At 39.9% G+C, this 23,216-nt stretch overlaps 1 protein-coding gene across 29 annotated transcripts in view; it reads left to right on the plus strand.

Annotated features, from left to right (window-relative positions):
• The window catches only part of PTPRM (protein tyrosine phosphatase receptor type M), a 401,413-nt gene that overhangs the window by 255,099 nt on the left and 123,098 nt on the right, over positions 1-23,216 (plus strand). For 15 of the 29 annotated variants that reach the window (XM_083450013.1, XM_083450016.1, XM_083450039.1 and 12 more), the window contains exon 14: positions 20,476-20,608. In XM_083450013.1, the coding sequence (XP_083306139.1) occupies positions 20,476-20,608 (133 nt within the window). Of the gene's footprint in view, positions 1-3,464; positions 3,540-20,475; positions 20,609-23,216 lie in introns of all 29 variants that reach the window. The other 14 variants (XM_083450038.1, XM_083450022.1, XM_083450011.1 and 11 more) reach the window with 1 other exon arrangement.

The following is a 23,216-nucleotide window of genomic DNA, read 5'->3' on the forward strand; positions in this document are numbered from 1 at the left end:
CACAATATAACTAGACACAGGGATGTAGGAAGGGGGGTGCAGCCCGCCCCGGGTGTCATCCCTGAGGGGATGTCAGAATGGCACACCGTGGGGGTGGCACTTACCGCGGGGCCTGGCCTGCAGCGTGCCCAAACCACACGTCTCTGCCGTTTCAGGCAGCGTGGGGCTTGTGTCTGCCTGGCGGACTCCTGCCCACAGAGGCGGATTGCCACAGCACCCTCCCCTGGGTGGATCGCTGCAGCGCCCCCGTGCAAGGATTGCCCCGCCTCCATGGGCAGATTGCCCTGCCCCCACCACTCCGGGTGCCGGAGCAGCTAGCTACGCCCCTGATTAGACATATAACTGGCAGATTAGAGCCATGTGTGACCTTAGGTCAGCATTTTTTTCCTTTTTCCTTTTGGTGTGCATAAACATCCATACTGTATAATAAGAACAATCCTAAGTATAAGAAGCTAGCAGACCTTAAAGTGCTTTAACTTTAACTGGCGTAAATTGCCTCATTCCAAACTCTGTCTGGGAACAAGGGCTACTCCTGGCTAAGCTAGCTTGATCTTGGCAGAGGGAAAGCAAGCATTTAAAATAAGAGTTGGGCGTACACCATCCTTTTTACTATTGTAAGCTCCACTGGGTTGTCATATCACATGACCAAGCTGAGCTGAGTTTGGATCTAGCATAAGTCTCTCTTCCTGGCCCCATCCCTGCCACTCCTGCTGTATGCCCACTTTTGGAGGCTTACTCCACCATAAGATCGTGATTCTGTCAGCTGAACAGTGTGTCTCTTTCTGAGCCCGGATGTTGGGCTTATGCTGGTGTAGTCTGGCTGTGCTGGGAACTCGATAACTAAGCCAGAGTTCTACCAGATCCTAATTCCCTTGTCCATGTGGATGTCCGGTTACTGCCCTCTCAGACATTATAGGATTGTGGTCAAGCAGGAGGCAGATGGATGCCAACAAACTTTGCAAACTGCTACTGATCTTGACTCTTTGGTCTGTATCTCCATCATAGACACCATCATTCTGAACCAATATAATGCTATTTAAATAGCAAATAAAATATTCATGAAAATGGTAGTCAGGTTTCTTTTTGGGGGTAGTGGTGGGGAAACCTGTTGGAAATGTTCAGTTTCTAAAATTATGAGATATTTTTCTATCCAGCTCCCACAAATTATACTTGTTCAGCCTATGTCTACATTTTCTACAATTCTCTTTTTCAGCTCACAGGTGACTATTGTTTTAATCTTGGAAAGTATCAGTTGTAGAAGAAAAGGGTTATTATTCTATTTATATCTTGTAGCAACAGTACTGTAACAGTTACTAACAACATAGTGCTTCAGAGTTGCATGGAGATATTTCAAAATATTATGCAGCAGCAGTTTTGAGCTTAATTGTCTGCAGATGGTGGATAATCTCCTTTCCTCACTCATTGCCACATATCTAACTGCACCCAGGCTGTTCTGTGTAATTTACAAGCTTTCATATGATTCTTTCACACAATTTTCTGTGGGTTTTTTCTTTTCTCCACTTCCCAGATGTTATATGCTGGAACTGACCTTTTAAAAGTTGTTTTATTTCCCCACCCTAGCGTAACGTATATAACAAGGTTAATAATTTAGTGACAATTATTTGTAGAATGGGGAGGGGAGAAATGTTAAACAAATAAGACTGTGTTAATAATAATTTTAAAATATTTTCTCCATTCTTATGTTCATGAAAGGATACATGCTTACTATGATCTCATGTAATAAACATTAATCAATATGTAGTCAAATTTAAGGAGCACATGTAATCTGTGGGAGAAGTCGTAACAAGATTCAATTGGAGCTTCATATTTTGGGATGGTTCTAACCGTGACTCTTGTGAGTCACTCCTGTATCTGAAGATGCTAATAAGAAGTATCTTATTAGCATGAATAATGTGCAGATGACCCTTAAATCAAAACATTTAGCGTCTTTTTAAACCTTTATTTTTATTGATTTTTTTCATGTATAGAAATTACAAACAGCCATAAATGAAACTTCAGTAAAAATCATACACATTGTGATTTAAACAGAAAAAACACAAATAAAATATGAAGAGATTAAAAGCTAAAATGCTCACAATATACAATGCAAATTTAAGGAAATGGCGGGGAAATTCAAGTATTTCATTGCTGACTGTAAAACACCCATTTTATTTTAATATGTTCAGTAAATGGACCCAAGTTTGCACAGAAGCCATCAGGGTTGTTAACTCTTTTGTAATCTAATTGGAAAGGTTAACTTCTTCTAACCAAGATGACACCCTAGAAAGAGCAGGGATTTCCACTGTTTATCTATCTCCATCCATCCAGGCAGCAAAGGTATGTTATTTCCCCCGTCAGACTTTCAGTACAAATGTGTGAAGGGGCCCCTAATGCACTAGTCAGCTAGCCCCACCCCAGAGGCTGGTGTATATGTTGGCTGCACATCCCAGTGTTGTGATATCCAGCTAGGTTATACTTAGAGCAGGTCCATTGTAATGAATGAACTTAGCTCTGTATTGAGTGACTAATGCTGGATATCACCCCAAATCAACAGATTTTTCAGAAATTTATTTGTGGGATAAGTAAGACTGAGATCAGTGAACATGGGTTGAAGACAAGATAAGTCGAAGCTGGTGCAGTCACTCTAGTGGTTTTTTGTTTGTTTGTTCATTTGTTTATTTGAACAAAATGTTGTGCAAAACTCATCAGGAAGCATCACAGAATATTTAAGGACTGGTTCACATTGCTAAATTCCTCCATGTAGTTGTGAATATCAGGGTGGACTGTGATCCCCTCGTAGGTCTCTGTGTGATTTGTAATATATTAGCAAACATTTTATTTCTGATTGTTCAACAATAACAATAAAGTGCCCCCTCCCTATATATAAGGCTGATAACGTAAAGAATGGCTGGGGTAACAAAAATTGAATTTCATGTGGATGAACTGTGAACTCAAAGTCAGTTCTGGTGCTTGAAACAAATTCCTGTATTCAGCAGGTGCTCCGAGTTCTGTAATTCTATGTCTTTTGCACCTCCTTCCAGTTGATAGATCTTGGGGTTCAAGAGTAAAGCACAAAGTAGAGTCTGATCCTGAATTCTGACATACTCTGGTGAATGTAGAACTGAATGGAGAAATTTTAGTCAAGACCAAACATTGCTGGTGATTAGCCTGTAGCCATCCCTGGTGGTTCTGCTTTTTCCAGCAGCCATCATAATATAAATGGCTGTCAGCTCACCTGCACACAGTTAAGTTCACGTTAACTTATATTCAGATGTGTAAACAATCACATGAAGGAATTTATCAATGTAAGTCACTCCTAACAATTTTTTCCCTCCCTTTCTTTCTTTAAATTTCTAAGGAATTGAAACAATAACATCTGAACAAGTTGTTTCTTGCTAGCTTAGCTTCAGTCTGGCTTTTTTTTCCCTCATGCATGCTGACCTGGAAATCTTCCTTTGCCTTAGCTGCGATAATCGTGACTCAGCTTACAACACCATACATTCGCATCGCCCCTGCTGCAGGCGACGACCAACTAACAGGTCAGACACTCAAGTATAGACAAGTCATCTTACCCATTTCCATCTCGCTTTTTGGGCTTGTTTTCCTCCACATTCTCATCATTCTTTGCTTGTAGCTGGTTTACCACAATGTAGACCTTTTTGAGGTTCAGCTCTACCTTTGTTTAGCAATTTGCTGGATACCAAATGTTTGGCACCTATATCCAAGAGCGCCAAACAAATTCGCTGCATGTTTCATTTGTGTGTTTGAGCACTGGGGTCATCCCTTTTAAGCCTAATGTCACAAATACTTTGTCTGTCCTAACATTCCAGCAGCTGACATATTGTTCAGGATTCAATTATATACACAAAGTATTCAGATGTATATTTTTTTTTCTGAATTTTTGTAACAAGGCACATGAGTAGTAAACAAACATCTACTTTATGAATTCTAGGATCAGGCAACATTTTCTCACATGAAAAGTTTTTTTTTTAATTCCACTAACAGCCTGAATGTAGTTAATGTACTATTAAACATACATAGAATTAAATAAATATTTTTTTACATCCAGATTCTAAAAAGAAAATGGTAGACTGAAATTTCAATCTACATATTTTAAATTTGCATAAATTAATTTTACTGGAAGTTTCTCTTGTTGAGAATTTAACAAAAATAATAATAATAATAAATTTAAAACTTGTCTCTAAGGGACTAGAGATGGATAACCTGTGGCTTTCCAAGTTTTGTTTGACTATAGTTAACATCACACTGGCAAGGGTTGAATGGAGTTTGATTTCAACATCTTTTGCGCCACATATTCCTACCCCTATTGTATTCAACAAACATTCACAGATGTTTGTGAGAATTGCAAGGTGCTGCATTCTCAGGGATAAAAAGTTTGTTCAATAGGGATGTAATGTTCCTATTCCCTTATTTATATGGTGTGTTCTACCCCACGGTGACCGATATTCATGGAATCCATGTATCCACAGTTTCCAAATAACTTGTGCATGAGCATCCATACATTCTTCTTTCTGAAAAAGCTGGTGGTGCTTCTTAGTGCTTTCTTGGGTAACAAATTGCACATCCAACTGCCAGTCTTTGAAAGTTCGATGATAATTAAACATCATCTGGTTCCTACAGAAATGTTGCAAAGAATTGTCAAACTGACAACATTTTCTCCCCATCTCTGCAACAAGTCCCAGTGAGTCCATTCATTGAAGAAGTGAAGTTTATAAGGAATTTAGGGCCCCTTGTCAGTTTACATCTACTGTGAACAGGCTTTTTCAGTTTAGCAAGCCCTTTTGCAGCAGAGACTAGATAGGGCATATCTTTGCTTAGATTTGAAAAGTTGTGCAAAAGGTGCAAAGCCTCTTCACTACAGCAGTGAAACAGATAATGGGTTTAAAACCCCATGTCAGTATTGCATCTATGGTTTAAATGTTTCTCTAGACTTGCTTCCAGGTATGAGAAGAAGCTTGTCGTTTTCAGCACTGCTTGTTGCAGGCTTTGTACAAAATCTTTGCTAGGTAATGCATGTCCAACTACATCTAATCCCTGCCCCCCACTCTGAGAAGCTTTAACAAGAGTTTATGTATCCAGTTGTCAATATTTCCCTCCTTGATGGAAGTGAACATGGGGGTGATTGAAGATATGTAAGGCCAATGGGATACATATCCTCACCTGCAGAGCTACATTATTCACAACAGAAATAAAACATGGTAAGATTACCACAACATTTCTAGTTGAACCACAATATTTCCAGTTCTTTGGAATATAAAATATGCTGCACTGCAAGACAGGAGCTAGACCTGTCCCTTCATTATACTTAACACCTCCAAAATTGTCAGTATTACATAAAGTGAATCTCGATATTCATATTAAGAACAGCAGAAAAATGTATTCATTTGCTTGGTATGTGGAGATATTCACTTGTTGGCTTGTAAAACGTGGTTTTCATTGTGGTATTTTTGTGCTAAAGAAGTAATAAAATGCTGGTTTGGATAAGACGCCAGTTGATTCTTACACCCTTTGTGCATCACGTATTTTGGATCAAATAAAACATGGTATCCGCCTGATTTAAAGCAAAAAATAAAATGATACTATCCTTGGGGTGTTCCATTGCCAGGTGGAAAGTCCTAGCTGCCCTACCACAGTGCTTCTGCAAACCATGTGCATTCCCCATAAAATGCTCTGTCTGCAAGTAGCATGCGAGGCTACTCTTTCAGCAAATCTTTTCCCCTCTTGTATTTTAAAATAGTGAATTTTCTGCTTGAAGAGGCAGACAGTAGTTGCTAAGCACCTTTAGTGAAACATGATCTAAATTAGTACCACACGGTTTGTTGCTGAGGCAGCTCTCCAGCTCTGTCAGCTAAACAGATGAATGGTTAGCTGAAACTAGCAGAATTGATTAACAAATGCATATATAATATCTCTGAGAATGAATCCAAATCCACATGCTTTTGCAGTAACAGCTTTACATTTTTCTTGTAAGTGACAGCAGACTTGAAACCACTAACTCACAAGTGATGTGTAATATTTGCCTGGACTTTCCTTGTGTTAATAAATGTATTCTTTAGTTAGGCAACATCACCAATTATCCAGCTAAACCAAAGAGCTGAAGTATATAGTACTATTGACATCTGTAGAATCTACTCATCTGTTGTATCATGAGAATCACTTTTGTCATTGTTACTCAAGATAGTTTGGGGATGATCTACCCTACATGGTGATAAATGATGATATTTCCTGCCTGCTTTTATTTCTTGTATATTCATTCCATGAATATACCAGTGATGACCAAACTTGGCCCTCCAGCTGTTTTGGGACTACAACTCTCATCATCCCTAGCTAACAGGAACAGTGGTCAGGGATGATGGGAATTGTAGTCCCAAAACAGCTGGAGGGCCAAGTTTGGCCATCACTGATGTATAATAATCGGAGCCTATGTTCCAGTTGTGGCTATTTTTTCATCATGCTCTTGTTTTTCTTATTTATATCTGGATCCAACAATTTAAATTCTTCTGGGCACTTGTCTCTCAGAGCACCTCCATATCTCACATTTGATCATGTTGGCCTTCTGTATACTAATACTTCTGACAACAGTAAGCACATAAAGTCAGAATGACAATTGCGTGTCGAGGTCCCCAATCCACCCCCCAAATAACTCACAACAGACACGTAATTTTTGTTTAAGATTTTTGGCATGATTTTGGCCACAACTTTATTCAAATACAAACCGTGAGTGGTTGTTTAGGCATTGGTTAAGACTATCTGTCCCCCCCCCCCCCCCCGGGAACAGAACTGACTTCCGGGCACCACCGAAAGACAGTGCGGGGGAAAGCAAGTCGGGGAGGAATTGGAGCTGAGACACAGACCCTCAACTCTCACCCGCCTGCTCCCCGAAGGCTTGCCGGCCCTAGTCCCATTCCAGGGATTGGACGAAAAGATGGCAAGCCCCAGGATTCCTTTAACGGAATTCCCTTTCTGCAGCAACCATGGAGGGGCAGGCACAGCCTATCCTAACCCCTCCTCCGCCAATTTATAACCAATGCCTAACCACAACCTTACAAGTTGTGACGATTTGCTACGCAGTAGGCAAAAACCACCCAGCCAGCCAATTTGCCAGGTGGAAAAATTCCTACCAGGCCCCCGCTCAAAGGCAGACGACCCCATGACAGGCATAGCAAGGTCAACGCAACAACCCCTTACTCTAGGGTGGGTGGGCGGGTGATCCGTTGCACACAGCAAAAGAGAAAGTACAAGGCTGCGTGCAGAGTATTTAAACCTTTTACCCCTCCCACCAAAATTGCAACATAACTTTTACCCCAGCAACCCAGTGAACCAATCACTGCCCCAGGCCATCTTTAGAGACCCTGCCTGGTAACAGAGGGGTGGCTCAGCAGACCCCACCGCAACACGTGCTCTCCCTGAAGGAGAACACGCTTTGTCTACTCTTATAAGTTCATATGTGGGGCAGCCACAGCCTAATCAGAGTTCTTAAGAGCATACACACTGGTGTTTAATGATGTGTGTCTGTTGTTCACGCTTAGCAGATACTCTTAGAAAACACAACCGCTATGCAAAGTGCAGAGCTCTTCTCAATTGTAGTATCTCAGCCAAGTTAGATAAAGACTTCTGACTGACAGCCTTCATCAGTTGCAAGGCCTCTCTTTGTCACCAACCTTATTGCCAGTATATCGGCTTCGATTAGAGCTCCAGCATTTGTTACACTGATAGTTCAAAGATTCTGTTTCTCCCCATTCTGCGGAGCAGAATGTAAAGTGAATGGAAAATGCTCTCCTTTCTGCAACACCAGCTGAATGCATTTTAATAGGCTCCAGTGTCACTTGTGATTTATGGCCCCTTTTTGTTCTTTTATGTGTTATATTTGTCATTTTTTCTGTGGCAGTTTCATCTATAAAACAGTATTGTTACAAGAAAATGTTAAGAGGATATACGTAGAATTGCCACAGGAGCTGCTCCTTTTAAGCACCCCCCCTTCCCCTCTGACCCCATCTGCAGGAGCTGATGGCTTCTCCCACCTGCTTTATTTTTGCAGCAAAAACATGGGGTCACATAGGCAGTATTCTCCCTGAATGGGAGTACGTACGCATTAAGCATGTCTGTCAATGTGCAGCACAAATAAATAGCTACATTAAGTGAATAATTTAGGATAATAGGAACAGAGCATCTTCTCCTGATGGTGACAGACTCCATAAATACTAAAAGACAGCAAAAGGAACAAACCTGTTCCAATTGTATGCAAATAGTGAAGTGATAAGGAATCTTTTCAGTGGTATATTTAGACTGCTCTATCAGTATTTTGAAAAAAGAGCTAGATATTTAATCACAATTACAATAAGAACCAGTGGTCAAGAGTTCCAAAACTGAATTCCGTCCTATGATTATCTTTCTGATTGTTGTTCTGATTACTGATGCAGCATGAGCTGCAATTACAGAGCTGTTGCCAAGATGGCCGCTGCTTTGTTCCATGTCACTGTTAATTATTTCTACGTGTTGCTTTGTTGTTATCATAATTTCAGACTGTACATTGCCTTTTTACTGAAGTGTGTCTTTTAAATAACCGTTGGTAGTTGATCTATTTTGAATTAATAGAGAGGATGAAGACCTAAAGTTGATTCTATCTTTGGAAGATTACTGGTGCTCAAGTAAGGCCACATTGTAAGAAAAAAAAATCAAACCCACTTTGCAACCTGAGGAAAAAATTATACAACTGTGCTAATTGTCTCTGTGTGCACCTCAACACTGTTTTAGAAGCTTCAGAAGAGATTATTATTATAGTGTAGAAATTCCATTTATGGTTCAGACCTTCAGGTATCACCTCACAATCATTGTAAAACAAAGTGAATCTGAGTTTTCTTCAAGAAATAAAATAAAATATATGTATACTGTGGGCTGTTTAACTATGAATGTCACTCATTAAGACAAGATTCCAAAAACTGGTTTTTGAACAAACAGTGGTTCATCCATCATTCACAGAACTAGAACAGACAGTTTTACTCCATTTGATTCTCACCACTGTCATGCTCTGTGAACTAACTTTTACTGCAAGGAAACTGCTTTTCTGAATGCACCCTACATTTTTGCTAGTTCCATGTTAGCTATGATGTATGTGTGGCAGCCAAAAGCATTCTAGCATAAGTTTCTTGGCTGTCTGTTTTCCTTCCTGCCTAATGATTGAGAACTGTTCTATGCAAATGGTAATCTAGTGCAACAAATTCCAGTGCACAGCAAGTTTCCATGGGTTTATGAAAGCTGGTTGTGTTCTTTGCTTTGAGACACAGGAAATGCATTTTTATGACTATTCATTCAAGTATTTCCAGCTCAAAACTGATTTCAAATTACATATGAAAATCTGATCAAACCATTTCGGTATAATTGCCCATAAGATGTATGCTTTTTAAAAGTTGAACTATTTTAATTCAGGAAAGTAATTCAGAAATAGTTTAAGCCAACGAATATCTAGAGCACACTTCATTAGATGCATGAAATGTTGTCCTGAGTTACTAGTTTTAATATGCACACATACAAACACAAACATCCCAGTGTGGGAGGGAGGATTGTAATCAGTAGAACTAAAAGGCCATGACATTTCTGTGCAAAGTTAAAATGTATACAAGATAAGAACAGTGAGCATTCACATCAACCATAATTAGTGATAATACAATCATCCTAGCTTTTTATGCTAATTTAACACCTGTAGTGGGGACATGAAAAAACCTTGGTTCCAATTAAGTTTTAAATAAATACAATTACAAATAGCTAAACTCTAGTTTGGCACTTTAATGCTGGAATTTCTCTCCTCATTTGAAATTCTTTGGCTGAAGAATGATGACCCTTTGGTCAGCAGCAGTATATCATAAGAGACTGAAATGTTCTTCCTTTAGTTTCTGAATGTCCAGTTATTCCATTCTGTAGAGAGTAGAGACTGACATCGTCTGTTCTATGTAGACAGAAGCTAGACATAGTTGGCAGGTAATGTCATATATCATGTCAGAGGAGGCTATTGTGTCATATAATATCATTGTCTGAGTAGATATGGGAAAAGAGTTAGGGTCTGGGTTTGTAGCATTACTTTGTTCCACCTCAGACAATGATTCAAAATTGAAATAAAACTGTGCCACAAATGCCATTTTAGCTCATTATTATGGATAAGTTTTTTAAAAGTTAATTGAGGAAATGTGAGTTTCCATGGGCACAGCAGTGCAGTTTCTATCAAATTTGAAAAGTTTGTGCCATCTGTGTGGTATAGGCTGGCACTCAGTCTCATTTTAAAAATGTCAGCTTCATTAGCAATTGCAAACACAAGAATAAAAATATGAGCTAATGTCTCAAAAAATGTATGGCCTGAAATTAATTTTAGAAACAAATGATATATGTGATACTAATTTCAAAAGCCAATGGTATTTCAGTTACTAAAATAAAATGAGAAAAATATGTTTTTATATATAGAAAATAAAACCATTACTTTACATCTCCCCCTTTATAGAGAACCTACACATATAAACAATACATGAAACAAAATTTGAATTTCTGGTCTTTGTGGTGCTGGACAAGGAGGTTGTCAAGTCAAAATTTCAAAATGTTTAGGTAGATATAAATGAGGGGTCCTATTGTACTCTATGGAGCAAGACTGTTTTGAAATGGAGGAATGCAATGAGGGTTTGTCTGTCCTTTTAAACAAGAGAGATACAGCTTTAACAACAACAGATGCATAGCCCTTAAATAACAGATGGTATTGCCTTCCACAATAACTCGACAACTGATGTGTGTTAAGCAGTGTGTGTGTGTGCGCACGCGCACGGGCGCAACATACACAATTTAAAGGTGGACTGAAAAAGCTATATCTTTTCTGTGAATGTGTATTACTGTTGTCTTGTGTTGCCACGACAAAATGCATCGGGAGAGAGGTGTGGCTCCCACAGAATGTACCCTCCTTTTAATTTTCCCCATACTAATTTGCTACTAAAGGATGTGAAACTGGACCCACTGCCTCCTCGGTTAGGGCCAGTACCCTCAGCTAGGCATCAGTGTCCTGGGCCAAATGGAGACAGCTTGGCAGCACTGATTAGAGAGGGAGGAGAAATGGGACAAAAGTGCAGAATTGGATCCTAAGGAGGGGTCCAGCTCTTTAGGAAGCACTGATTAGATGCTGTGGAGGAGCCCAGTGGGTTGTCAGAGGAGAAGCATTGACATTGGATACCCCAACTGCCACAATAGAACCACCTAAGGTGCCGCCTCCTGTCAATGAAGTGAGGCTAGAACAGACAGTGAGCTGGCCATGTCAACTCTGCCTCCATTGCCAAGGACATGGCACCAACTATGCCAGAACGAGCAGACTCGTCCTACTCGTAGGAGTGCCTCCTTGCTTGTTCAGTCCTCAGGCTCAGGAAAACGACAGTGCAAATGACTGTTCCTGCTCTGCTCTTCAGAAGAAGAGCCCGGGGGCATGTCAGGTGTTGGGACAAGGCCTTAACTTATGCCTAGCCATGTAATGTAGAGCTCTGCTGTAACTTCTTAACCATGTAGACTGTAACTTGATCTGTGTTTGGGTGCTATAGTGAATTCTGGAATAAAGCCTTTAATAATAATAAACGAGTTGAGAGTCCAAGTACTGAGTTCATGAGTCAAGTCAGGGTCAGGACAGCAGAGGATTTTCAAGGGGCTTTTTTATACTCCTTGAAATCCACTGACAGCAAAAATCGGACCTCGAGAACATTTGGTGCAGCACTATTGACTTGATGTTGGCCTTGGCCTGATTCATATCTTTTCCAAGTATACTGTCCTGCCTTTTGACTCATCTGAGCCCTCTGCTCAGACTTCATTACTTTGTTTCCAACTTCATCTAATCCCAGCCAGCCTCTCGTAGGAATGCCCTTTGACAGCAATATTTATCTGGTGACTGACAGGCCTTTGGCCTCTGCCACAAGATCCTGGCTGTATCCAGCATGGGGGGGGGGGCGGTCAAGAAAGACATTCTAAAACAAAGCTTCAATCTATCTTTTGTAAACCATGCCTCTCTGGGATAAACTGGAATTCTTTCTGAACTTATTGCTTGGGGGAAGGCGGTGGGGTACATAGCAACCCAGCATTAGAACGGAGACACACAGAAAAGCATTAACTAAGACGCACCAACAGTATTTTTCAAAGAAAACTGCAGCAAACATGGGGCATTATTCTTCTGCTCAGGGAAACAGATTTTAAAGAGACATTTCCTGTTCTTTTTAAATATTTTTTTATTAATTTTCCAAATAAAAGTTACACAAAATTCTGCAAAATGCAGAGTCTGGTGACAGTATACATAGTCCATATACAATTATAGATTGGTTTTATTATATGCCTGTTTTGGTTTGACAACAAACACTTTGACATTTTCAGAAGTAGGACGATTTTTTACATTCTTTTTAAATATTTAGCAGAAGTCACTATAATGTAATAGGGTATTGGTCTTAGATTGAAAACACCCAGTTTCAAATTGCTGTTCACCCCTGAAACTCATTGAGTGACTTTGGGTCAGTTATTCAGCCCTCACACATCCATCTTGCTATGATAAAAAAAAAAAATAGAACAGGAAGACTGTGTGTGATTAGTGTGTCAGCTCAGAACCAAAAGGTAGCAGTAAAGATAGCAGCTTGTCATATTTCTAACTCTGGTCTTATTTCATACATTTTTTAAAAAAGATCATCTGAGTTTGTAAACATTTTGAAGATTACTCTGTTAATGCCAGTGCACATAGTCCATTATTATTATTATTACCCAATATTCCAGACTATGACTGAGTGTGGGTTACGCCAGCCCTGCAAAGCAGCACAGTGTTGCTGTAACCATTTTGTTTAAGGGAAGGAGAAGGGAATGAATGACAACCTTGCAATGTAGTCCAGCATTTGGACTAGGGAAATGCAGTGGGGAGGGAATGCAGTGATGTTGATTGTAGCTGCAGTACAATTAGGTGCTGGAGAAGGTGAGGAGAGCCAGGGAAAGAGCAGCTCCCTCCCTGGCTTCTGAAACACTGTTATGTCAGCTTCCCAAATTCCCACCTATTCCCACAAGGCACAAGGGAACTTGACAAAGTAATTTTCCCAGGGCACCTGAATCCTTAGCGTGGACATGAGGTGCCCTGGAAACAGCATGTCCCAAAGCTCCTTCTGTTCAAAATGTGGAAAACCAGCTGAGGATTCAGACTGAAAGCTAGTGGGCCATAGAGGTTCCAGTATCAGGCTTAGGACCAGGGAGAATAGAGTTGAAATCCCAATTCAGCCAATTCACTGGGTTGCTTGCTCTCAGTCTAATCTACCTTACAGGATGATGTGAGGATAAAATGGGAGGAAAGTACACAACTCTGAACTCCTTGGAGAAAGGGTGGGATAAAAATACAACAAAGACATAAATAAAATAAGTATCCAGGCATCTTGGGGAAACTACATTTTCTAGAGGTATACTTCTTCATATTTCAATATGAACAAGAGAAGAACACTCAGGAGACATGTCATTGTTTGATAATGTGAGTGTTCATTATGACCTAGCCGAGTTCATACTCTAAACCAGCTAGATTTGGTGGCATCAGTAATCGTAATTGTAACCACATAGGTGGAAAGCCAACACACTTTTAAAGCAACAATGACTGAAATCCAAGCCATATCCATTTTTTTAAAAAAGGAATAATAAAACCAGCACAAAGCATTATGTTAAGCAGATCAAGAATGAATGGTAGTTACTTTTTGGTTGGTATGCAGATGTGCTATTTCATCATCTTTATGCTTCTGTAAGTTGTTTATTTTGTTGGCATCCAGATCAACCAAACTAAAAAATCAGAGCTGTCAGAATCCTTAATCTGATTTACAGTTTGTAACAGCTTCCATAATACTACACTGCTTTTGCCAGCGGTTGTTTCTCTCCAAGATTTTAGGGTGGTGTTGGCATAGAGCTCATTCTGGCTACTGCTCTCCTGGGCCATCTGGCTGTGAGTAATGCGTGCTGATCCAGTTCAGTGGGTGCTCTTGCATCTTGCCCTTTCAAGGGCTTGAGGTGAACTCAGATGCATTTGGCTCTCACAATCTCTATGGCAGTTTAGAAACTAGATGTGCCAGTGAGTGGGTGGTGTGTGCATGCTGATGGGGTGGGGCAGGGATAGAATACTCCCCCCTCACACAATCACACATCCTTTCTCTCACACCCCCAGATATGCAGCCACTCCTAGGTATGTGCATAGACACACAGTCTTCCAGTTTCTTTCTCTCGTTCTTAAACGCAGACACAAACTTCTCCCTCTCTCTGCCCCAGACACATACTGTGACCTATCCCCGCTTCCCAGCTGCATGAGGATCACTGTGCCGCATGCTTTCCTGCACTCCTAATTAGGGACGTGAAAAGTCTTTGCTTTCCATTCTGCCCTATGTTTGTTGTATGCATCGCTATTTCTGTTCCAGTGTAGTTTGTCTTCCACCAAAAATGTTATTAATCTCATTGTGCGCAATGGCAAAATTACATAACTTACATAATTACTTAGGTAATTTATGTAATTAATTACACTGTTTTTGCATTATCACACTTCATTTCAGTGCAAAGGAAACTCAACACAAATGGGGGAGAAGTATTGACTAACGTATCTTTGTAAACTGAAAGGAACAACAGGAAATACTGGTTGTATTTGCTGGGTTGATTTTCATTCCAGACATGGGATAAAGAAGTGAACACTGACATTTTCTGCTTCCATTGCCATTTTTTTTCTTTTTCCTTTTCTTTTACAATTCTCTAACATTCTTACTCCTGAAAGCTAAAATTGTTATTCCTGCACTGTTGTTAGCACAGAGATTGCAATATTTGTTATATCAGGTGCGTAGGAGGGCAGGTTAAACCTGCACTTATCAGAAATCCTGAAGCAGCTAAACTTGCTGGTCACATGCTGATTAGCAGTGCAGGAAAAGCTTGTATTTTCCCCAATGCCCATCTGATGGCTGATTAGCTGGACAGTGGGGGAAAGTGGACACGGTTTTGTTGGCCACACTGAGAGCAGCTGCGGGCTCATGTGGCCCACAAGCCTTGAGTTGCCAACATGTCCTCTGTAGGGTCCATTCTGTTCTCTCTGCTGAGTAACCTTGAAAGCTCCCACTCTTTCCTTGTGTTCCAAGTTGTGAAATACTTCCCTGCCTGTTGCCATTAATGAATGCAACCTCTTTAGGATTTAGGACCTCTCAGCACCCGCTGACTGTGAATACAGATTAGCCCCTTGAACTGATGCCTTGATTGAACTCTTCAGCATTTGACCCAGTTTCTGCATCAAACACACCTCAGCTGCAAGGGCAGAGGATCATACGCTGCTGAGAAATGGAATCATGCCAAGTCTTTAAGGCAGAACTGAATGTCTTCCCTGTCTCTTTTCCCATCCTCTCGCATTGTGGCAAATTCCTTGAATTAGATAATCAAAGGCAGAAGCACACCACTATTTGACAATTTTAGTCCTGTCCTATTTTGCATGATTCCATGTTCCTAATCACAATGCAGCTGTCAAATAGGGGGTATAACATTTCATTTCCCTGACCTTATCTGCAATATGAGTTAAGGGTGGGTGCTGAAAAGTGATATTACTTGGATCCTGCTGCCTGCATAATAATTTGATTGCCGGCCTCTTAAGAGTATGAGTTTTTTGAGCCTGTGATCATTTACTTTGCTCTCAGGAGGAACAGATGGATATTTACCAGTTTCTATATTACAAAGGTCAAGAGTTAGCGCTAAAAAAAGAAATGGAGAAAAGAAAAACCATCATGGGCCAATTCGTAACAGGAAAAGTAGATTCCATCGGTAACTCAGCTCTGCTGTGACTTTTTTCTTGGGTGTTTTAAAACTTTGCCATCATATTATTTGATCAGAAGAATATTTGTTTAAAAAGCATCCAAATGACGCATTGAGCAAATGCATATAAAGCCAACAACAGTGAAGAAATTGCCCCAGCTTCTGGTCAGACTTAAACGAGAAATTGAAGTGAAACCAGCATGTTCTGATAAAGGAAAGGATTATTGAACTAAGTGGCACCATGGAGGCGGGGGGAATTAGCAGCTTTTATGTCTCTACACAACAGACCTGATTTTACTTTTATACATGTTTTTTCACACTTATGCGAAGGTTACAATGAAAAATGTATAATTAAATCTAATGAACTAAACTGCAATCCCCTTAAATTTAATGTAGCTTATTCCCAGGTAAGTGGGGTTAGGATTGGAGCCTTAGTTATTTACTTTCAAAAGAAGTAATATGAAGTAATTTTTCCTAGCTCATACAAGTTATCATTTGCGCTACAATTCAGCCCATAGCTATATACACTGAAGTTGTATTTGTTTCAGTGGGTTTACTGATTACTAGATTGTAAACAAAACTGCATGATCCTATGAACTGCTTTGTAGGTACAGCTGATTATATTGTAGGTGCAGCAGCTCATGAGATCAGGTAGGCTTGAAGCCACAGTTGATTGCTAATTATTTTACCAGGATTAGCTTCATTGGTGGCACTTAAGTTGTAGATGCTTGCCGACCTGTCCTTGCTGAGGCATAAATATGAAGGAACATGGGGGATGTGCAAATCCCCACAATGCTGATGGCCTTCTGTATTCAACTTGGTCTAGATGGCCTGATAGAAGGAGTGCCTTCTGTCAGCTTTGGCTGTGTTCCTGGACAGGGATAGCTTGGCCACAGTAGTCCAGGTACTGGCAACTTCAATACTATTACTGCTCCCTAGGTAGGGATTCTCTTGTGCTTGGTCTAGAAACTGCAGCTTTTGCAGAATGATGCAGCATGATCGCTGACGAGAGTGAAACCTTGTCAATGTATTATACACTTCCAAAAGATCTACAATGGCTGCCAATTTGTCACCTGCCCACATTCTATTCAATATGTTGCTATTATCCACTTAAGGCCACTGTTTTGAAGGTTCACCTTACCCTATACGGACACCCCCTCTATGCCCACTCAATTACTTCAGTCTGTAGAAAAGGCCCTTTTATAAGTGCCATATGCTGTTCATTCTGCACTTGCGAGGAATCGATATTTTAGTATGGCATTGCCTGTGCTTTGGAGCTGCTTGTCTATCAGTATCAAAAAGGTCTCTTTGTTTTACTGTTTTTGATGCCTGCAAAAACCATTTTTGTTTAGATAAGCCTCCCCAGACATGTAAATTTAATAGGTGGAAGTACTTGTTTTTTAAGTCCATTGGCTTCATCAGTATTTTCTTACTCATATTTCATTCTATTGAATGTACACCCCTTAGAAGTTTTCATTTTTATTCTTTTTATTAAGTGGTATATAAATCTTGTTAAATAAATAAAATAAGATCCAGAGAGGGTTTCCTAAGGAGTGGATACATGTGTGCTTTTACCTGACTGGAATGTGTCCTTTATCCTCTTTGCTTACCTGCATGGAGGACAGAGAAGGGTGTGAGCGTCTGCCAAAACTAGCCCATTGCGCAAAGTCAGAATTGGAACTCATTGCTCTGTTCAGTTTTATATCTTGCTCCGCCTGCCGCTGGCTTGTGGTGGCCCCTGGAAAGTTGTGCAGAATTGAATGTAGCCTTCAGGTTGAAAGTATATAGGAACTGTACCAAAACTGGCATCAAGGGCAGGGTGAATAGAAGTGACTTTATTCCAAAATGACTGTCAAATTAGTCCCAGCCGAGTCCCCGTGTAGGATGTTGTTTTAACATCCACTGAAGACATTTTTAGTTTAAATAGGAATTCCCTCAAGTGTGATCTGGCCATTGTATGGAATATTAATTGTACATCTGTAGAAATAGTGAGTTGTGGGGGTTTTTAAGAGTTTGCATTTAAAAAAATAAATCTATTTTTATCTTGTTGTGCATCACTTTGATGGCCTCAGCCTGTAAATCAGTTTATAAATGTGTAAAACAAATAAATAAAGTAATAAACATCCAGAAAAGGTCTGTTAAGAGTAATTTGATGTAGTGATGCTGGAGGAGTAAACATGTGCTACTGCCTTCAGTGTGGTATTAATGTGCTTTTGCTTGGGTTCAGAGGTATCCACTTCAACACTTGCACTATCTATATTTTAGTTGTCTCTTTGCTTGTTTCATGGCCCCTAACTCCCTGGTAAACCAGAAAGCCAACCAAACTCTCCAATGTGGGAGATGATGCTTGCGAGTGATAGGCTTGTACCAGCCTACCAGTGCAAGGATTTCTGATTGCATAACTAGACTTCCCCTGCTCTCCTTTCTCACACCTGCCCCCTAAATCTGTCCTGGGAGTTCTCCAATTCTCCAGAGCAGATTTTGGGAGGGTGTGGAAGTTGGATACAATCCATTGTGAATACTTCCTCACTTGATGTTAGATGGAATAAAATTAATATGAAGGAAGATAGAAGGATGCAGCTGCCAAAACATGGAAAGTTATATAGGTTGCTGTGGGAAAACAATTGCAGGTGGGCAAAGTTGGGCTAGATCAACTCCTCCCATTTCACCCTCGCAGGTTTTAGTTATACATGCCAGGTTGACCCCTTCCTCCACCTTTAAATGGTTTGTGACATAGATCTTATTATAAGGGGAAGAACCACCCCACTTGCCCTGTCTTGCTCATTTTGGCCACACATTCCCTCTACTATTTTGATGTTTTCTGTTGGGCCACAGCAAAGTCCCAAAGTATGACTATAGCTAACTGGGGAAAGTACATTATTAAGTTGGCTTTTGTGATATAAAATAGGAGGGATGTGTCCCTTCCACAGCAATTTTAAACATGAAGGCAAAAAATGCTTGTATGTGTTGAAAGTAGCAATAGCCATTTGAAAACATTTTGTGTATTTGAATCATAAAGTTAGTCACTTGGGTCCAGTAATAAAATCTAACCTGCAGATCATCACTTCTTCATGCTCAATGTATATTTTTAAAAAAACAACTTGCTATATCAGCACCTTCCTTGCTCTTCTCAAGCATTGACATGGCAAGCAAGGTTAGGAAGAATTGTGAGGTGTGTCATATCAGGCAAAGCATAAATGGTATGACAAATGTCACCCATTAGTGTCACTTACTCCTAATTAGTGCTAGTGAGAGACCAAAGAAGTGCTTGTTCCATTTTGGATATTATGGGTCATCTTTGGGAATGCAGGGATTTGCACCAATGTAGAGAGATCATATATACTGTGTCTAGAGGGATGATCAAGTAGTGACCGGCATGTTAATAGCCACCAAAATAGATATAGAAAGATTTGTTCACCTTATGTGGCAAACACTTTGTAAAAATTCAGCTATAACCTTTGACAGTAGGGGTTTTGGAAATCTGACCCTTGTTTGTCTGAGTGAGCATTTGAGTACCCTTGAAAATTTGGCATCATTTGATACTGAGCAATGAAAAACCCTCCCTGAGTTGATTATTCACTACCATGGTTTCTAGGCAAATAAAAAAAAAAAGTTAGAACTTAATCAGAGCTTTCAAAGACCTTGATGAAAACAGGAGTGTGCTGGTCCCCAAACGTTAAAAGTTTAATTACATTTTACTTGTTCCCCGCCCATACCCATGTCAATCCAAAGGAACTTTAATGAGGGAGCTTATAAATCAGACTTGTTTCCAGGATTGTCTGTCTACCTTGTGAAGGTGACATGGTGCTTCGAATGATGAATACTGTCATATTTTGATTAAAAAGTCAGAAGTCCTTTAAGGGGGTCAGCATGGTGAATTGAATAATGCATCCTTAACAGTTTTCATGCTAAAATTATTTACCGTAGAAAATGGATGTTTCATGAGACATGGATTCTGATGTTCCGTCACATTATACAGTAAACAGAACAAACATTACTCTTTTTTTTGTAAAGAAGCGGCTATAAAAGCTGAAGACCGTGGCTGCTGTAAGGCACTGGTTATCTCATTTAAACAGATATTAAATGTGGGTGCCAGTGGTGTGATCATCAGCTGCTTCCATTTTGTGAATAAATTGCTTAGAAGGAGTCTTTTGCCTACCAGATGTGACCTAGATTTAGATTTCCAAAGGCAAAAAGAAGTCTATTGTGTAAAAACAAAACAGTTGCTGGTAAAATGCATGGTAAATGAGCTTATCTCACATTTCCAGGTGTTTAAGCTAATATGTTAAAGAATTACTGCTTCATTTATGAAAAATAATTGCAGAAAATGTTTCAGCAAATCAAATTTGGATAGGGGATTATGATAGTTATTGTGTTTGTTAGCAAGTTTTTAAATAGCAAGGCCAACAGGGAGGGTAACAAGGATAATAAAAATATAGAAAATTGGTATGTGAGAACAGGGTACAGTGTGGGTGTAGCATCAGAATTTGGTTTAGGGTTATGAACAATTGGATTTGTCTCAGCGCATATGAATATATTATAAGAAATCAATGATTTGGTGGTCTGCCAGCTTTGATGACGATTATGATGATGTCAAATATTAGAAAAAAACCATGCAATGTCTTAATTATTTTCTCCTCTCTTTTAAAAAATGTGTTTTTGTAGGTGCAGCAACTAGGAAACCAGACCCTGAACCAGAGAATCAAACAGACCACACCGTTAAAATTGCTGGAGTAATTGCAGGAATCTTGCTGTTCGTTATTATATTTCTTGGGGTTGTGTTGGTTATGAAGAAAAGGTGAGTAGTTAATAAATCTTTCTGTGTCTGCATATTTGTGTTGAAGCATCTCCTGCAGCAGTTCTCAGTAAAACAGATGCAAAGTTTCTGGCTACTTTTATGGACAGTTTGAAAAGATATGCTGCTTATTCTCCCTAAAGCCTTGCTAGTGTTGCATGAATTGTGATATCTGACTCTTTCCTCCTGCAGCAGCATTCTTAGTAAATTAATGTTAGCGCCTTTTTATTAAAACACCCTGCAGTTGGGGATTCTTGCATTGTATACTGTACAATCAGCCCAAATGGCATAAGGATAATGTTTATGTGTAGCCCCACTCAATCTAAGAGCTAAGGCGAAAATTAGAGATGACTGAGTCATTGTAGAACTAATAAATGCCATATATATATATATATATATATATATATATATATATATATATATATACACACATATACATATATATATATAACAGACACTGTTTGGAACCAGTATATAGAATTGTATCCAAAGAACTGTGAAAAGAAGGTAATTTGGAAAAGTGCTGAAGGGTTTGTGCCAAACCATAATAGTAGTTGTCATGCTTCTGCTTTTGCAAGGTGCTGTGTAAACAGTTACACAAGCCGAACAATATTTTTGGAGTTAGTTTGGCTTTTCTCACACAGTGTTTTAGTGAAAAAAATAGCCCTGTACCAAAAGACAACTCCGTCCATGATCAAAATGACACTTCTGGATCCAAGCCGGACAGAAGTGTAAGAGTGCAATTTTGAAGAGTGCTGTTTGAAGTATTTGCCCACAATTTGCTGTGTATATTTTCCTCAGTGAAAACAAGTGAAATGATTACAGTGGTACCTCGGGTTAAGTACTTAATTCATTCCGGAGGTCTGTTCTTAACCTGAAATTGTTCTTAACCTGAAGCACCACTTTAGCTAATTGGGCCTCCTGCTGCCGCGGCGCCGCCGGAGCACAATTTCTGTTCTCATCCTGAAGCAAAGTTCTTAACCCGAGGTACTATTTCTGGGTTAGAGGAGTCTGTAACCTGAAGCATATGTAACCTGAAGCGTATGTAACCTGAGGTACCACTGTATATTGTTATAATGCTGAAGTTAACCTAGGGCAGGTTCAGCTGCTGTATGTAAGTGAGTGAAAGGCAGATGGCCCTGTTTTGAGCAAACATTACAAGCTTGTGGAAGTTTTGATTGTACTCAAAAATTATAACCCTGGAAAATCTACGTGACGTCAAGGTAACACATTTGGGAGTGGAAGCGAGAGAATAGTTTTCGCCGTGGGACTAGTAAGAGCGTATCGCAAACTACAGTAGAAGATTGGGCCAATATTATTCATGCTTTACTTCGAATATTCTTAGGTTCATTTGTCAATGAAGCTCTGAGTTGATAGAATATGTTTGGTATGGAAAATATCTGAATGTTTGTACTTAGAATACTTGATCCTTTGCAGTTGTAGGCTTCTTGTGTGCAGTGCACACCACTGCAATTTCTCCAGGCCTCAAGTTCCTTAAATGAACTCAGATATACTTGCGAAAGACCTCACAGAGTTCCAGGTATGAAACGATCTATCAGTAGAGCTAGGTTTGAAAAATATAAGTACATTTAAGTCACCTGCGTATTAAAATGGTTCCTATGGCATGACTGTTTACCAGATGGAATTCAGTGTCATAACGTAACAGTAGAAACTTGTGAAGAAAGCAGCTAGAAGAGCAAAAGAACCTCTGTGAAAAGCAGATGCAAAATCTGAGTTTGTTTATTATCATTATCATTATTATTATTATTATCAGTCTGAAGATTACAGGGTGGTTTGCAGCATAAAAATACAAAATGAGAACACAAAATACATAATAAAACAAAAACAAAACAAAAAAAACCCTCCCACAAACACATTTAAGAGGCCATAGAATGTTAATCAACCAAAGGTCTGGTGACAGAGAACATTTCCACCCAGCACCTAAAGATATGTAATGAAGGTGCCAGGCAACCCCCCCTCGTTTAGTGTCAGAAAGAAATATACAGTACTGCATTCATAAAAATATGTAGAAGTCATTTTTGGCATGTTGTAGCCTTAAAATCTGTATAAAGAAATAAATGTATCAATGATGAACTCGCATTATGGATTGAACTGGGCCAAATTTTATTATTCTAAGGAAAAGTTGTGGTTAAGATTCTTCATTTTCCACAGGCAGCACATGGGGCCTTTTTATGCACTATTAGCTGTCACTGACTGACTGGACACCAACGAATGATGAGAGGTACCAGCTGGGGATCCCCAGGGGATGAAGACTCAGAGCTCAGGGATTGCTGGTGGGATGATAATAAGTGGTAAGAGGGAGAAGAAGGTGTTGGAAGCTGAAGAGGTAACAGTGTTTAGTGAGCAGGGAGAGTCTGTAGCAGAGAGAAGTCCAGAAACAAAAGCAGGAGAGGAAGGGAGGTCAAGAGGCAGAGATGAGTCAGGCTGTTGAAGAAGCTAGGGGGTTTCCCCCTCCTGCTGTGTCAAGCTCCCCTCCCCCCTGGTCTCCCAGGACCTGAGGAGGTTTGAACAGGGAGGAGCAATGGGTATAGTGATGTAGTCCCAGATTGCTTAGGAAGGAACCAGGGGGTGTAGTCTCAGATTCCTTAGG

This window comes from Podarcis tiliguerta (genome assembly GCF_965153285.1).
Source record: "Podarcis tiliguerta genome assembly, chromosome: 7".
Classification (NCBI taxonomy): domain Eukaryota; kingdom Metazoa; phylum Chordata; class Lepidosauria; order Squamata; family Lacertidae; genus Podarcis; species Podarcis tiliguerta.